At 38.7% G+C, this 17,630-nt stretch overlaps 5 protein-coding genes across 5 annotated transcripts; all 5 read left to right on the forward strand.

The window, feature by feature from the left end:
* Positions 1-668: 668 nt before the first annotated feature.
* Positions 669-2,130, forward strand: LOC122722214 (polygalacturonase-like). The gene is made up of 4 exons (XM_043952397.1): positions 669-794; positions 882-1,067; positions 1,296-1,811; positions 1,906-2,130. The coding sequence occupies exons 1-4, from the start codon at positions 669-671 to the stop codon at positions 2,128-2,130; spliced, it is 1,053 nt and encodes a 350-aa protein (XP_043808332.1).
* Positions 2,131-3,630: 1,500 nt separating this feature from the next.
* LOC122722215 (exopolygalacturonase-like) lies at positions 3,631-5,092 on the forward strand. The gene is made up of 4 exons (XM_043952398.1): positions 3,631-3,756; positions 3,844-4,149; positions 4,258-4,773; positions 4,868-5,092. The coding sequence occupies exons 1-4, from the start codon at positions 3,631-3,633 to the stop codon at positions 5,090-5,092; spliced, it is 1,173 nt and encodes a 390-aa protein (XP_043808333.1).
* A 1,501-nt stretch (positions 5,093-6,593) lies between these two features.
* LOC122722216 (exopolygalacturonase-like) lies at positions 6,594-8,055 on the forward strand. The gene is made up of 4 exons (XM_043952399.1): positions 6,594-6,719; positions 6,807-7,112; positions 7,221-7,736; positions 7,831-8,055. The coding sequence occupies exons 1-4, from the start codon at positions 6,594-6,596 to the stop codon at positions 8,053-8,055; spliced, it is 1,173 nt and encodes a 390-aa protein (XP_043808334.1).
* Positions 8,056-9,556: 1,501 nt separating this feature from the next.
* On the forward strand, positions 9,557-11,018 carry LOC122722217 (exopolygalacturonase-like). The gene is made up of 4 exons (XM_043952400.1): positions 9,557-9,682; positions 9,770-10,075; positions 10,184-10,699; positions 10,794-11,018. The coding sequence occupies exons 1-4, from the start codon at positions 9,557-9,559 to the stop codon at positions 11,016-11,018; spliced, it is 1,173 nt and encodes a 390-aa protein (XP_043808335.1).
* A 1,501-nt stretch (positions 11,019-12,519) lies between these two features.
* LOC122722218 (polygalacturonase-like) lies at positions 12,520-13,614 on the forward strand. Its single transcript, XM_043952401.1, has 3 exons — positions 12,520-12,645; positions 12,733-13,038; positions 13,147-13,614. The coding sequence occupies exons 1-3, from the start codon at positions 12,520-12,522 to the stop codon at positions 13,612-13,614; spliced, it is 900 nt and encodes a 299-aa protein (XP_043808336.1).
* The last annotated feature ends 4,016 nt before the right edge of the window (positions 13,615-17,630 follow it).

A 17,630-nucleotide genomic window follows, 5' to 3' on the forward strand; every position in this document is an offset into this window, starting at 1 on the left:
CTCCTCTAGATATCCGACACCCCGGATTCCACCGGACGATAGGAATTCCGATGCCAGATTCTAGCCGGGTATTACAATTATAAATAAATAATTAAAATCGAAGCTGAGCATATTTTCGACGCTAAAATCAAGTACACGTAAAATAATACGATGTGCCTTCAGGTACCAAAGGAGAAAAGACGGAATAACGGCCTGTTAGTTCTTTTTTTCTTTTTCTGTTTTCCTCTTTTCATGTTGCACTGTACTTGTCAAAATTTTATCCTACATGCACGCATGAGGAAATGAATTGCGGGTGCGGTCTCCGGGCTCGTTTCGCATCCAATACGTCCAGAATATTGTGGGAGAACGAAGAGGTTGTTGCATAAGTTATAAAGGGTTCCAATATAAAAGAATATGTTAGAGAGAAATGCGGAAGTTGTAGTTTTTAGTTGCAGGTTAGCGTACGTAGGCCTTTTTTTTTTTAAGCTCAAAACATTTAACGCAAAACAAAAAGGAAAAACATAAAACGGGATGTATGAAAATGCTACAGCCTGTAATAAACCTTGAGTAAATTAAACGAGCCGCCTGAAATATAAAAGGCCTTACAGAGGAGGAGAAATGCACAAACATTTAGAAATCAATATAGGCTGTAGATATCGAAAGAGAGGAAGCGCCTTGAAAAGAGAGATATGGGTTCCAAGGTACATGTGTGCGCAGCATATTTGGTGTTACTGTTCGCCTTTACCAGCGGAGCTCAGCCCAATACCTTTGATGTCACAAAATATGGTGCGAAGGAGGGGTCAGATATCACTAAGGTATGAAAGTAAACTCGGTTCTCGATATCGCGACGGTATTTCCTAGATTATTGCTGTCAGGTCTTTCATTGCCGTTTTCATTTTTAGGCTTTACTGAGTGCGTGGAAGGGGGCTTGTGGAGCAGCGGGTTCCGGCAAAGTCGTGATACCAAATGGGAAGTACTCATTAGGCGTGGTGGATTTGCTAGGCCCTTGCAAGGGTGCCATGCATCTTCAAGTGGAAGGAACGTTGGTGGCGCCAGCAAAAGCTAGCCAGCACCGCAAGAATAGCTGGGTTACATTGAGATACCTGGACCGATGAACGGTATCCGGTGGTGGGGCCTTCGACAGACAAGGAGAAATTGCTTGGCAGCAGAAGAGCTGTGGCGGCGGATGCAAGAAAGCACTTCCAGTTGTAAGAAAATCCGAACGCTACTTTACTAACGGTCATTCATAGGCCCGTTCATGGCAGTAATACTAACTATGTTTTCTCTGCGTAACTGTTCTATCAAAACTGTATCAGAACCTAAGGTTTGACTTCGTCACCAACAGCATAGTCGAGGACGTGACATCCATAGATAGCAAGCAGTTCCACGTCAATCTCCTCGGCAGCAAAAACCTTACCTTCCAGCGATTTTCGGTGAAAGCGCCGGGGCATAGTCCCAACACGGATGGAATTCACATTGGACGGTCGGAGGAGATCAACATTATTGATTCAAACATTATGACCGGTGATGATTGCATCTCCATTGGCCGGGGGAGCAGGCAAGTACGAATCACAAACGTAAGGTGCGGACACGGGCATGGCATTAGTATTGGAAGTTTAGGAAAGTACGAGAAGGAAGAGCCTGTGTCTGGAATTTATGTGAAGAATTGCACAATATACGACACCGACAATGGCGTGAGAATTAAGACTTGGCCCGCATTGCATGGTGGCAGTGTGTCGAATATCCAGTTCGAGGATATCGTCATGCAAAACGTCAGCAATCCCATCATTATAGATCAAATGTACTGCCCGCATAACGAATGCAATCGCAAGGTAACTTTTCAATTTTTATTTTTTCACAACAAGAAGGAGAATTTATATATATGGGTGTGTTACAATTATGCTAAAATATTGCGACTTTTTGCAGATGCCATCAAAAGTTAAAATAAGCGACGTCATCTTCAAGAATATTCGAGGATCGTCAAGAACGCCCACAGCCGTTCAATTGACATGCAGCAGCAGCGTACCATGCAAGAACGTTGAACTTTCTAACGTTAACCTCCAGTACACCGGATCTAAGGGTCCTGCAAAATCTATTTGTACAAATGTTAAGCCTAAGATTATAGGAAAGTTGATTCCGAGAGGATGTTAATGCACTCACTTGTTGATTCTTAATTTAAACGGAGAATGTTTCTCATTTGTCTGACGCACAGTATAGTAATTTTACAAGACTATCATTACACTTTTTAAATTTAAATGAACATAGTCAGATATGATTTCAATTTAGCTCTATCCAAAATAGAAAATCAATTTAAAAAATTTACCTATTAAACAATGTGCTTCATTTTACTTAAACAAATATAAAAGCTCACCAATTACTGAATATATCAATTGATATTAAAAGATATATTAAAAGAAAATCAATTGATATTAAATACTATATAAATACTTCTTTAAGTCCTCTATTTCTATTTGAAAAGTTAATCAACATATAAAACTTGGAATGCAAGATGAAATAATAAAAGATATATTATTGAATGAACTTAGTAATTTAATAGTGTCAAAATTCAATATTAAAACGCGCTGTAAATTATGTTGCGGTGTTAAAATTCAACTATATCAAAGTTCAAGATGATACTTTTTAATTGAAACGCTATAATTTGAAATTAATAAATTTGATATAATGGAATTTATTTTCCTGTAGTCATGGGCTTAGCATTATAATTCAAAATTCATTTTCCTTTTCAATTAAAATAATGCTGTTCAAAAATATATATCAGGTTGTTCTAAATATTTATCCTTTCGCTTTTCTAGCATAATTTATTTTCCTAATAAACCATTTATCCGTGATCGGCTATGTAACTGTGCTGATTCTTTTTTCAATTCTTTATTCATTTATTCAAGAAGTATTTATTTGTTTCGGGAAAAAGGAGAAATATATATACATATATCCCGTTGTGAAGAGATGAAGTCTCATATTAAGATGTTCGGAGATTATTATTGTGAATTTCTTTCTTTCTTTTCCTTTTCTTTTTTTTTTCTTTTTTATATTTGCGTTCCATTATAAATAAATAATTAAAATCGAAGCTGAGCATATTTTCGACGCTAAAATCAAGTACACGTAAAATAATACGATGCGCCTTCAGGTACCAAAGGACAAAAGACGGAATAACGGCCTGTTAGTTCTTTTTTTCTTTTTCTGTTTTCCTCTTTTCATGTTGCACTGTACTTGTCAAAATTTTGTCCTGCATGCACGCGTGAGGAAATGAATTGCGGGTGCGGTCTCCGGGCTCGTTTCGCGTCCAATACGTCCAGAATATTGTGGGAGAACGAAGAGGTTGTTGCATAAGTTATAAAGGGTTCCAATATAAAAGAATATGTTAGAGAGAAATGCGGAAGTTGTAGTTTTTAGTTGCAGGTTAGCGTACGTAGGCCTTTTTTTTTTTAAGCTCAAAACATTTAACGCAAAACAAAAAGGAAAAACAGAAAACGGGATGTATGAAAATGCGACAGCCTGTAATAAACCTTGAGTAAATTAAACGAGCCGCCTGAAATATAAAAGGCCTTACAGAGGAGGAGAAATGCACAAACATTTAGAAATCAATATAGGCTGTAGATATCGAAGGAGAGGAAGCGCCTTGAAAAGAGAGATATGGGTTCCAAGGTACATGCGTGCGCAGCATATTTGGTGTTACTGTTCGCCTTTACCAGCGGAGCTCAGCCCAATACCTTTGATGTCACAAAATATGGTGCGAAGGAGGGGTCGGATATCACTAAGGTATGAAAGTAAACTCGGTTCTCGATATCGCGACGGTATTTCCTAGATTATTGCTGTCAGGTCTTTCATTGCCGTTTTCGTTTTTAGGCTTTACTGAGTGCGTGGAAGGGGGCTTGTGGAGCAGCGGGTTCCGGCAAAGTCGTGATACCAAAAGGGAAGTACTCATTAGGCGTGGTGGATTTGCTAGGCCCTTGCAAGGGTGCCATGCATCTTCAAGTGGAAGGAACGTTGGTGGCGCCAGCAAAAGCTAGCCAGCACCGCAAGAATAGCTGGGTTACATTGAGATACCTGGACCGATTAACGGTATCCGGTGGTGGGGCCTTCGACGGACAAGGAGAAATTGCTTGGCAGCGGGAGAGCTGTGGCGGCGGATGCAAGAAAGCACTTCCAGTTGTAAGAAAATCCGAACGCTACTTTACTAACGGTCATTCATAGGCCCGTTCATGGCAGTAATACTAACTACGTTTTCTCTGCGTAACTGTTCTATGAAAACTGTATCAGAACCTAAGGTTTGACTTCGTCACCAACAGCATAGTCGAGGACGTGACATCCATAGATAGCAAGCAGTTCCACGTCAATCTCCTCGGCAGCAAAAACCTTACCTTCCAGCGATTTTCGGTGAAAGCGCCGGGGCATAGTCCCAACACGGATGGAATTCACATTGGACGGTCGGAGGAGATCAACATTATTGATTCAAACATTATGACCGGTGATGATTGCATCTCCATTGGCCGGGGGAGCAGGCAAGTACGAATCACAAACGTAAGGTGCGGACACGGGCATGGCATTAGTATTGGAAGTTTAGGAAAGTACGAGAAGGAAGAACCTGTGTCTGGAATTTATGTGAAGAATTGCACAATATACGACACCGACAATGGCGTGAGAATTAAGACTTGGCCCGCATTGCATGGTGGCAGTGTGTCGAATATCCAGTTCGAGGATATCGTCATGCAAAACGTCAGCAATCCCATCATTATAGATCAAATGTACTGCCCGCATAACGAATGCAATCGCAAGGTAACTTTTCAATTTTTATTTTTTCACAACAAGAAGGAGAATTTATATATATGGGTGTGTTACAATTATGCTAAAATATTGCGACTTTTTGCAGATGCCATCAAAAGTTAAAATAAGCGACGTCATCTTCAAGAATATTCGAGGATCGTCAAGAACGCCCACAGCCGTTCAATTGACATGCAGCAGCAGCGTACCATGCAAGAACGTTGAACTTTCTAACGTTAACCTCCAGTACACCGGATCTAAGGGTCCTGCAAAATCTATTTGTACAAATGTTAAGCCTAAGATTATAGGAAAGTTGATTCCGAGAGGATGTTAATGCACTCACTTGTTGATTCTTAATTTAAACGGAGAATGTTTCTCATTTGTCTGACGCACAGTATAGTAATTTTACAAGACTATCATTACACTTTTTAAATTTAAATGAACATAGTCAGATATGATTTCAATTTAGCTCTATCCAAAATAGAAAATCAATTTAAAAAATTTACCTATTAAACAATGTGCTTCATTTTACTTAAACAAATATAAAAGCTCACCAATTACTGAATATATCAATTGATATTAAAAGATATATTAAAAGAAAATCAATTGATATTAAATACTATATAAATACTTCTTTAAGTCCTCTATTTCTATTTGAAAAGTTAATCAACATATAAAACTTGGAATGCAAGATGAAATAATAAAAGATATATTATTGAATGAACTTAGTAATTTAATAGTGTCAAAATTCAATATTAAAACGCGCTGTAAATTATGTTGCGGTGTTAAAATTCAACTATATCAAAGTTCAAGATGATACTTTTTAATTGAAACGCTATAATTTGAAATTAATAAATTTGATATAATGGAATTTATTTTCCTGTAGTCATGGGCTTAGCATTATAATTCAAAATTCATTTTCCTTTTCAATTAAAATAATGCTGTTCAAAAATATATATCAGGTTGTTCTAAATATTTATCCTTTCGCTTTTCTAGCATAATTTATTTTCCTAATAAACCATTTATCCGTGATCGGCTATGTAACTGTGCTGATTCTTTTTTCAATTCTTTATTCATTTATTCAAGAAGTATTTATTTGTTTCGGGAAAAAGGAGAAATATATATACATATATCCCGTTGTGAAGAGATGAAGTCTCATATTAAGATGTTCGGAGATTATTATTGTGAATTTCTTTCTTTCTTTTCCTTTTCTTTTTTTTTTCTTTTTTATATTTGCGTTCCATTATAAATAAATAATTAAAATCGAAGCTGAGCATATTTTCGACGCTAAAATCAAGTACACGTAAAATAATACGATGCGCCTTCAGGTACCAAAGGACAAAAGACGGAATAACGGCCTGTTAGTTCTTTTTTTCTTTTTCTGTTTTCCTCTTTTCATGTTGCACTGTACTTGTCAAAATTTTGTCCTGCATGCACGCGTGAGGAAATGAATTGCGGGTGCGGTCTCCGGGCTCGTTTCGCGTCCAATACGTCCAGAATATTGTGGGAGAACGAAGAGGTTGTTGCATAAGTTATAAAGGGTTCCAATATAAAAGAATATGTTAGAGAGAAATGCGGAAGTTGTAGTTTTTAGTTGCAGGTTAGCGTACGTAGGCCTTTTTTTTTTTTAAGCTCAAAACATTTAACGCAAAACAAAAAGGAAAAACAGAAAACGGGATGTATGAAAATGCGACAGCCTGTAATAAACCTTGAGTAAATTAAACGAGCCGCCTGAAATATAAAAGGCCTTACAGAGGAGGAGAAATGCACAAACATTTAGAAATCAATATAGGCTGTAGATATCGAAGGAGAGGAAGCGCCTTGAAAAGAGAGATATGGGTTCCAAGGTACATGCGTGCGCAGCATATTTGGTGTTACTGTTCGCCTTTACCAGCGGAGCTCAGCCCAATACCTTTGATGTCACAAAATATGGTGCGAAGGAGGGGTCGGATATCACTAAGGTATGAAAGTAAACTCGGTTCTCGATATCGCGACGGTATTTCCTAGATTATTGCTGTCAGGTCTTTCATTGCCGTTTTCGTTTTTAGGCTTTACTGAGTGCGTGGAAGGGGGCTTGTGGAGCAGCGGGTTCCGGCAAAGTCGTGATACCAAAAGGGAAGTACTCATTAGGCGTGGTGGATTTGCTAGGCCCTTGCAAGGGTGCCATGCATCTTCAAGTGGAAGGAACGTTGGTGGCGCCAGCAAAAGCTAGCCAGCACCGCAAGAATAGCTGGGTTACATTGAGATACCTGGACCGATTAACGGTATCCGGTGGTGGGGCCTTCGACGGACAAGGAGAAATTGCTTGGCAGCGGGAGAGCTGTGGCGGCGGATGCAAGAAAGCACTTCCAGTTGTAAGAAAATCCGAACGCTACTTTACTAACGGTCATTCATAGGCCCGTTCATGGCAGTAATACTAACTACGTTTTCTCTGCGTAACTGTTCTATGAAAACTGTATCAGAACCTAAGGTTTGACTTCGTCACCAACAGCATAGTCGAGGACGTGACATCCATAGATAGCAAGCAGTTCCACGTCAATCTCCTCGGCAGCAAAAACCTTACCTTCCAGCGATTTTCGGTGAAAGCGCCGGGGCATAGTCCCAACACGGATGGAATTCACATTGGACGGTCGGAGGAGATCAACATTATTGATTCAAACATTATGACCGGTGATGATTGCATCTCCATTGGCCGGGGGAGCAGGCAAGTACGAATCACAAACGTAAGGTGCGGACACGGGCATGGCATTAGTATTGGAAGTTTAGGAAAGTACGAGAAGGAAGAACCTGTGTCTGGAATTTATGTGAAGAATTGCACAATATACGACACCGACAATGGCGTGAGAATTAAGACTTGGCCCGCATTGCATGGTGGCAGTGTGTCGAATATCCAGTTCGAGGATATCGTCATGCAAAACGTCAGCAATCCCATCATTATAGATCAAATGTACTGCCCGCATAACGAATGCAATCGCAAGGTAACTTTTCAATTTTTATTTTTTCACAACAAGAAGGAGAATTTATATATATGGGTGTGTTACAATTATGCTAAAATATTGCGACTTTTTGCAGATGCCATCAAAAGTTAAAATAAGCGACGTCATCTTCAAGAATATTCGAGGATCGTCAAGAACGCCCACAGCCGTTCAATTGACATGCAGCAGCAGCGTACCATGCAAGAACGTTGAACTTTCTAACGTTAACCTCCAGTACACCGGATCTAAGGGTCCTGCAAAATCTATTTGTACAAATGTTAAGCCTAAGATTATAGGAAAGTTGATTCCGAGAGGATGTTAATGCACTCACTTGTTGATTCTTAATTTAAACGGAGAATGTTTCTCATTTGTCTGACGCACAGTATAGTAATTTTACAAGACTATCATTACACTTTTTAAATTTAAATGAACATAGTCAGATATGATTTCAATTTAGCTCTATCCAAAATAGAAAATCAATTTAAAAAATTTACCTATTAAACAATGTGCTTCATTTTACTTAAACAAATATAAAAGCTCACCAATTACTGAATATATCAATTGATATTAAAAGATATATTAAAAGAAAATCAATTGATATTAAATACTATATAAATACTTCTTTAAGTCCTCTATTTCTATTTGAAAAGTTAATCAACATATAAAACTTGGAATGCAAGATGAAATAATAAAAGATATATTATTGAATGAACTTAGTAATTTAATAGTGTCAAAATTCAATATTAAAACGCGCTGTAAATTATGTTGCGGTGTTAAAATTCAACTATATCAAAGTTCAAGATGATACTTTTTAATTGAAACGCTATAATTTGAAATTAATAAATTTGATATAATGGAATTTATTTTCCTGTAGTCATGGGCTTAGCATTATAATTCAAAATTCATTTTCCTTTTCAATTAAAATAATGCTGTTCAAAAATATATATCAGGTTGTTCTAAATATTTATCCTTTCGCTTTTCTAGCATAATTTATTTTCCTAATAAACCATTTATCCGTGATCGGCTATGTAACTGTGCTGATTCTTTTTTCAATTCTTTATTCATTTATTCAAGAAGTATTTATTTGTTTCGGGAAAAAGGAGAAATATATATACATATATCCCGTTGTGAAGAGATGAAGTCTCATATTAAGATGTTCGGAGATTATTATTGTGAATTTCTTTCTTTCTTTTCCTTTTCTTTTTTTTTTCTTTTTTATATTTGCGTTCCATTATAAATAAATAATTAAAATCGAAGCTGAGCATATTTTCGACGCTAAAATCAAGTACACGTAAAATAATACGATGCGCCTTCAGGTACCAAAGGACAAAAGACGGAATAACGGCCTGTTAGTTCTTTTTTTCTTTTTCTGTTTTCCTCTTTTCATGTTGCACTGTACTTGTCAAAATTTTGTCCTGCATGCACGCGTGAGGAAATGAATTGCGGGTGCGGTCTCCGGGCTCGTTTCGCGTCCAATACGTCCAGAATATTGTGGGAGAACGAAGAGGTTGTTGCATAAGTTATAAAGGGTTCCAATATAAAAGAATATGTTAGAGAGAAATGCGGAAGTTGTAGTTTTTAGTTGCAGGTTAGCGTACGTAGGCCTTTTTTTTTTTTAAGCTCAAAACATTTAACGCAAAACAAAAAGGAAAAACAGAAAACGGGATGTATGAAAATGCGACAGCCTGTAATAAACCTTGAGTAAATTAAACGAGCCGCCTGAAATATAAAAGGCCTTACAGAGGAGGAGAAATGCACAAACATTTAGAAATCAATATAGGCTGTAGATATCGAAGGAGAGGAAGCGCCTTGAAAAGAGAGATATGGGTTCCAAGGTACATGCGTGCGCAGCATATTTGGTGTTACTGTTCGCCTTTACCAGCGGAGCTCAGCCCAATACCTTTGATGTCACAAAATATGGTGCGAAGGAGGGGTCGGATATCACTAAGGTATGAAAGTAAACTCGGTTCTCGATATCGCGACGGTATTTCCTAGATTATTGCTGTCAGGTCTTTCATTGCCGTTTTCGTTTTTAGGCTTTACTGAGTGCGTGGAAGGGGGCTTGTGGAGCAGCGGGTTCCGGCAAAGTCGTGATACCAAAAGGGAAGTACTCATTAGGCGTGGTGGATTTGCTAGGCCCTTGCAAGGGTGCCATGCATCTTCAAGTGGAAGGAACGTTGGTGGCGCCAGCAAAAGCTAGCCAGCACCGCAAGAATAGCTGGGTTACATTGAGATACCTGGACCGATTAACGGTATCCGGTGGTGGGGCCTTCGACGGACAAGGAGAAATTGCTTGGCAGCGGGAGAGCTGTGGCGGCGGATGCAAGAAAGCACTTCCAGTTGTAAGAAAATCCGAACGCTACTTTACTAACGGTCATTCATAGGCCCGTTCATGGCAGTAATACTAACTACGTTTTCTCTGCGTAACTGTTCTATGAAAACTGTATCAGAACCTAAGGTTTGACTTCGTCACCAACAGCATAGTCGAGGACGTGACATCCATAGATAGCAAGCAGTTCCACGTCAATCTCCTCGGCAGCAAAAACCTTACCTTCCAGCGATTTTCGGTGAAAGCGCCGGGGCATAGTCCCAACACGGATGGAATTCACATTGGACGGTCGGAGGAGATCAACATTATTGATTCAAACATTATGACCGGTGATGATTGCATCTCCATTGGCCGGGGGAGCAGGCAAGTACGAATCACAAACGTAAGGTGCGGACACGGGCATGGCATTAGTATTGGAAGTTTAGGAAAGTACGAGAAGGAAGAACCTGTGTCTGGAATTTATGTGAAGAATTGCACAATATACGACACCGACAATGGCGTGAGAATTAAGACTTGGCCCGCATTGCATGGTGGCAGTGTGTCGAATATCCAGTTCGAGGATATCGTCATGCAAAACGTCAGCAATCCCATCATTATAGATCAAATGTACTGCCCGCATAACGAATGCAATCGCAAGGTAACTTTTCAATTTTTATTTTTTCACAACAAGAAGGAGAATTTATATATATGGGTGTGTTACAATTATGCTAAAATATTGCGACTTTTTGCAGATGCCATCAAAAGTTAAAATAAGCGACGTCATCTTCAAGAATATTCGAGGATCGTCAAGAACGCCCACAGCCGTTCAATTGACATGCAGCAGCAGCGTACCATGCAAGAACGTTGAACTTTCTAACGTTAACCTCCAGTACACCGGATCTAAGGGTCCTGCAAAATCTATTTGTACAAATGTTAAGCCTAAGATTATAGGAAAGTTGATTCCGAGAGGATGTTAATGCACTCACTTGTTGATTCTTAATTTAAACGGAGAATGTTTCTCATTTGTCTGACGCACAGTATAGTAATTTTACAAGACTATCATTACACTTTTTAAATTTAAATGAACATAGTCAGATATGATTTCAATTTAGCTCTATCCAAAATAGAAAATCAATTTAAAAAATTTACCTATTAAACAATGTGCTTCATTTTACTTAAACAAATATAAAAGCTCACCAATTACTGAATATATCAATTGATATTAAAAGATATATTAAAAGAAAATCAATTGATATTAAATACTATATAAATACTTCTTTAAGTCCTCTATTTCTATTTGAAAAGTTAATCAACATATAAAACTTGGAATGCAAGATGAAATAATAAAAGATATATTATTGAATGAACTTAGTAATTTAATAGTGTCAAAATTCAATATTAAAACGCGCTGTAAATTATGTTGCGGTGTTAAAATTCAACTATATCAAAGTTCAAGATGATACTTTTTAATTGAAACGCTATAATTTGAAATTAATAAATTTGATATAATGGAATTTATTTTCCTGTAGTCATGGGCTTAGCATTATAATTCAAAATTCATTTTCCTTTTCAATTAAAATAATGCTGTTCAAAAATATATATCAGGTTGTTCTAAATATTTATCCTTTCGCTTTTCTAGCATAATTTATTTTCCTAATAAACCATTTATCCGTGATCGGCTATGTAACTGTGCTGATTCTTTTTTCAATTCTTTATTCATTTATTCAAGAAGTATTTATTTGTTTCGGGAAAAAGGAGAAATATATATACATATATCCCGTTGTGAAGAGATGAAGTCTCATATTAAGATGTTCGGAGATTATTATTGTGAATTTCTTTCTTTCTTTTCCTTTTCTTTTTTTTTTCTTTTTTATATTTGCGTTCCATTATAAATAAATAATTAAAATCGAAGCTGAGCATATTTTCGACGCTAAAATCAAGTACACGTAAAATAATACGATGCGCCTTCAGGTACCAAAGGACAAAAGACGGAATAACGGCCTGTTAGTTCTTTTTTTCTTTTTCTGTTTTCCTCTTTTCATGTTGCACTGTACTTGTCAAAATTTTGTCCTGCATGCACGCGTGAGGAAATGAATTGCGGGTGCGGTCTCCGGGCTCGTTTCGCGTCCAATACGTCCAGAATATTGTGGGAGAACGAAGAGGTTGTTGCATAAGTTATAAAGGGTTCCAATATAAAAGAATATGTTAGAGAGAAATGCGGAAGTTGTAGTTTTTAGTTGCAGGTTAGCGTACGTAGGCCTTTTTTTTTTTTAAGCTCAAAACATTTAACGCAAAACAAAAAGGAAAAACAGAAAACGGGATGTATGAAAATGCGACAGCCTGTAATAAACCTTGAGTAAATTAAACGAGCCGCCTGAAATATAAAAGGCCTTACAGAGGAGGAGAAATGCACAAACATTTAGAAATCAATATAGGCTGTAGATATCGAAGGAGAGGAAGCGCCTTGAAAAGAGAGATATGGGTTCCAAGGTACATGCGTGCGCAGCATATTTGGTGTTACTGTTCGCCTTTACCAGCGGAGCTCAGCCCAATACCTTTGATGTCACAAAATATGGTGCGAAGGAGGGGTCGGATATCACTAAGGTATGAAAGTAAACTCGGTTCTCGATATCGCGACGGTATTTCCTAGATTATTGCTGTCAGGTCTTTCATTGCCGTTTTCGTTTTTAGGCTTTACTGAGTGCGTGGAAGGGGGCTTGTGGAGCAGCGGGTTCCGGCAAAGTCGTGATACCAAAAGGGAAGTACTCATTAGGCGTGGTGGATTTGCTAGGCCCTTGCAAGGGTGCCATGCATCTTCAAGTGGAAGGAACGTTGGTGGCGCCAGCAAAAGCTAGCCAGCACCGCAAGAATAGCTGGGTTACATTGAGATACCTGGACCGATTAACGGTATCCGGTGGTGGGGCCTTCGACGGACAAGGAGAAATTGCTTGGCAGCGGGAGAGCTGTGGCGGCGGATGCAAGAAAGCACTTCCAGTTGTAAGAAAATCCGAACGCTACTTTACTAACGGTCATTCATAGGCCCGTTCATGGCAGTAATACTAACTACGTTTTCTCTGCGTAACTGTTCTATGAAAACTGTATCAGAACCTAAGGTTTGACTTCGTCACCAACAGCATAGTCGAGGACGTGACATCCATAGATAGCAAGCAGTTCCACGTCAATCTCCTCGGCAGCAAAAACCTTACCTTCCAGCGATTTTCGGTGAAAGCGCCGGGGCATAGTCCCAACACGGATGGAATTCACATTGGACGGTCGGAGGAGATCAACATTATTGATTCAAACATTATGACCGGTGATGATTGCATCTCCATTGGCCGGGGGAGCAGGCAAGTACGAATCACAAACGTAAGGTGCGGACACGGGCATGGCATTAGTATTGGAAGTTTAGGAAAGTACGAGAAGGAAGAACCTGTGTCTGGAATTTATGTGAAGAATTGCACAATATACGACACCGACAATGGCGTGAGAATTAAGACTTGGCCCGCATTGCATGGTGGCAGTGTGTCGAATATCCAGTTCGAGGATATCGTCATGCAAAACGTCAGCAATTGATAGGCGGTTGTCGAAGCCGTCAAAAATAACCTATTATCAATCAACAAATAAATTTGTAGATAGTGGCAATAGGGTCGAACCACAGGGAATTGACACCAAGTATCTTCCTAATAATGACTAAGGCAAGTAATAACAAATAAGTAAAAGATGGGGGTTTGTTTTGATGAGTTAAAATCTAAAAGCAAAAGAGAACAATAATTTAATTGAAAAGGAATTCCAATGAGAAAGAGATTCTAGCTGAAGTGTGAGTCTAATTCAGTTTGTTCAGAATTGATCATTGATTATTAAAGACTCCTATTTGATTTTAATAAATTAGTTTTGGTTGTGGAAGACGCTTCTCACAATCCAAATTCCTCCTTAGTTCTAGTTTGATTAGGAAACGTTCGCTAATCAAACACTAATCAACAAGTTGCCAATGAACGTCCTTGGGGCATTATAGCATCGAACAACTGTTGATTGCATTAAGACTTAGAGAAACCCAATTCTATCCTTGCCAACCGCGTGGTCAAGTTTAGATTATGCAACCTGATTAAATGTGTATTTGAACAACCTAAGCAATTACGGACCTAAATCATTCAAACAATATTACTTAAGCAAATTAAAAGCAATGGGCCCTTATTGATTCTAAAAGCAAAGTAATATTTATAGAAAAGATCAGATTGCATAAATATTGAAACAAACAAGAGTTCAACAATGGAGTATTAAACCTCCCAATTCATCACAAATCTGAATATTCTCAACTTCAACTAGAAAATAATGAGTTTAGCCACTCATGGTGACTAAAATACACAAAAGATGAAAAGAAAGAAAAAGAAAGAACAGCTGAAGAGTTTCTGGCGAGGGAGAAGGTGTTGAGTTCCTGATCAGAAGATGCCTTTGCTGGTTTTGAGACTCCCCTTTTATAGCTGAAGAATTCTCTAGGGTTTTGAAATCCCTTTTTGATTTGGTGTTGGACTCCTCTTTTGATGTTGAATTTAATTGCAATTGGATTTCCTTGGATGAGAAGCTCTTTCGTGGCTCTTGGATTTGTGTTGGAAGTGATTGGATTGGATTTGGACTTCTGAAAATTCGGATTTCTGTTTGCTGCCCATTTTCCCGCTCTGCTGTAATTTTCTGCTGTCAGAGTGATTTGCCCGGTGCTTTGACCAGTTTCCTCAAGTGATTGGGCAAATCACTGGGCAGATCGCTTTTCTGTGAGTCAGTACTCTATGTCTTCTACGAGTGATTTGGCCAGTGATCTTCGAGTTTCTTGGGCAAATCACTGCCCATATCACTGCTGTCTGTTGTCTCCGGGTTTCTGCTTTAGCTTTGATCTGGGCAGTGACTGGAGCAGATTTTTGGGCAAATCACTGGGCAAATCACCCTTTTGTAAATTTTCTGCACTTTTTCTCCAATTTTGCAATTTCTTCCTTTTCTGTAAAAACAAGATAAAAACCATAAATTAAACTAAAAAATGTGTAAATAAGCAATAATAATTATGATAAAAATGTGGCTAAATTATGCTTGATCAAATACCCCCACACCTAGCTTCTTGCTTGTCCTCAAGCAACAAATAACTTAGCCAATCAAGCCCCCTTTTTCCTTAGAGCCTAAGTTCCACTTAATCAGCCCCCCTAGACTCCTAAATTGAAGTATCACAGTATAGAGTACATGCACTAAGGTCATCCTCTCCTTTCCTTGTTTCCTTTCACCTACCATGGTCAAGAGAAAGGTTTTTGGTTCAATCATGCTTATTCCTTTATGTTAGTTTTAATGCAACCCCTAGGAGTGATTTGCCCATTTTCTTCTCTCTTTCTTTTTATTTTTATTTTTATTTTTAGCAGCACTTATTCTTATCCTTGCCTGAAAAAGTCACTAACCTTTTTACGCGATTGTGTACATGGGTGATACACCCCCGGTTACTCAGTTAGTCACTTGTTCAAGTGGCTACTAGCTCTGTTCATAGTCTAGACCATCGAAACGTATTTGCTTGAAAAAGTCACTGACCTTTTTACGCGATTGTGTACATGGGTGATACACCCCCGGTTACTCAGTCAGTAACTTCTCCAAGTGGTTTTTAGGCACAGTTCATAGTTTTAGACCATTGGAACAGGTTTATGATTTGTGCTTTGTGCTGGTTTTTTATGATAGTTTGGGCAAATCAACTCATAGGGAGTTACACTAGCTTTGTGTTTGCATGCATTTGTATTTTTATTTCTCTTGACCTTAGCACATTTAAGGATTCAATTCAAGAGAAAAACTTCCTAAGTGAAGGTAACATACTGTGAATGATTCAATTTAGGCTTAAAGGGGTGGCAAATCAATGGGGTCATGAGATAAGGGTACTCTTTCAACCTTGTTATCTATGTTGAGTAGAGCAATTAGCTACAAAATTCTGTGTGTGTGTGCAAAAAGTGAAAAAAATTCTGGTGTGTGCAAAAAGGGGTAAGAACAATGCAAAAAGAAACAAAAAGAAATCAAAAAAATGGAAAGATGGTGTGATCAGTGAATAAAGACTCTCTAGTACCCCCACACCTATCCCACATATTGTCCTCAATGTGTGAATAAACATATAGAAAAATGAAGGAGAAAAGGGAAAGATATTTCCTGGCCTGGGGGTGATTTGACCAGTGACTTGGGCAAGTACTGGGCAAATCACTGGGCAAATAGCTATCTGTCACGGTGCTGGGGCAGAAAATGGTGAACCAGCAGCTGCAACATGCTTTCCATGTGCTGCATCCTATCTTGAGCCTCCACCGAATGGTCTTGAGGTGCCTTTTATGTCCTCCAAGGTCCACCCAATTGCTTTCTTGTGCTTCCTCAACACATCAAGGAGCTTTTCCTCTTCTTCTTGGCTGAGCTGGTTGGAAATAATTACTGGAAGTGTATTTCCAGCTCCCAAGTAGGCATATTTGAGGTGGCTAGGCAAGGGTTTCAGATCTGGTGCATTCTCTGTCTGCTGGTTTTTTGTCTGCTTACTGTCTGATTTGAGCTGTGATTTGAGCAGATTTTCTGGTATTCTGGGCAAATCACTGGGCAAATCACTCACTTCCAGCAAGTTACAGCAGTCTGCTGTTTTCTTTGTTTCAGTGATGTTGCTGTCCACTTCTTCTCTCCTGCAAAGACCTTCATAGAGTAAGTTTTCTTGATCAAAATCAAAAATTTCTTGACTTAAATCATCAATTATATCAAGGCCATAAACAGGAGAAACATCATTGGGGAATTTCATGGCATCATAAACATTAAATTTTATAATTTCCCCTTCAAACTCCATGGTCAATGTGCCATCATGCACATCAATTTTTGTTCTTGCTGTGCTCAAGAATGGTCTCCCAAGTAAGATATCAGAGGTGATGTTGCCCTTGTCCTCCTCCATGTCAATCACATAAAAATCAGCTGGGAAGACTAGTTGGTCCACTTGCACCAACACATCTTCAAGCACTCCTTTGGGGTAGACAATGGATCGATCAGCCAATTGGATCATAATGCTGGTGCCCTTGAGTGTACCTGCATTCAACAAGTTAAAAATAGAAAGAGGCATGACATTTATTGAAGCTCCAAGGTCACACATGGCCTTCTTTATTCCCACATTGCCTATTTTGCATGAAACCGCAAACATTCCTCTATCTTTGCATTTGACTGGTAGTTTTCTTTGGATGACAGCTGAAACACACTCCCCCACACTTACCTTTTCATGTTTAGCAAGTTTCCTCCTATTGGTGCATAGCTCTTTGAGAAATTTAGCATACCTTGGTATTTGTTTGATAGCATCAAGTAGAGGTATGTTGATTTCTACCTTGCGAAGTGTCTCCAATATCTCTTTTTCCTCTTTCTCCTTTTGGGACCTTGCAAATCTCTTTGGGAAGGGAGGAGGTACCTTGAATTTCTCCATAGGTTGCTGTTTCTGCCTTTGACTTGATTCTGCCTGGTCTGTTGATTTGGGCAAATCACTTTCTGCCTTCTCTGGAGAATTGGGCAAACCACTGCTGGACAGCTTAGTTTGCCCAGCGATCGGGTCAGTTCCTACGAGTAAACTG

The sequence above is a fragment of the Manihot esculenta genome, chromosome 17, assembly GCF_001659605.2.
Source record: "Manihot esculenta cultivar AM560-2 chromosome 17, M.esculenta_v8, whole genome shotgun sequence".
Classification (NCBI taxonomy): Eukaryota; Viridiplantae; Streptophyta; class Magnoliopsida; order Malpighiales; family Euphorbiaceae; genus Manihot; species Manihot esculenta.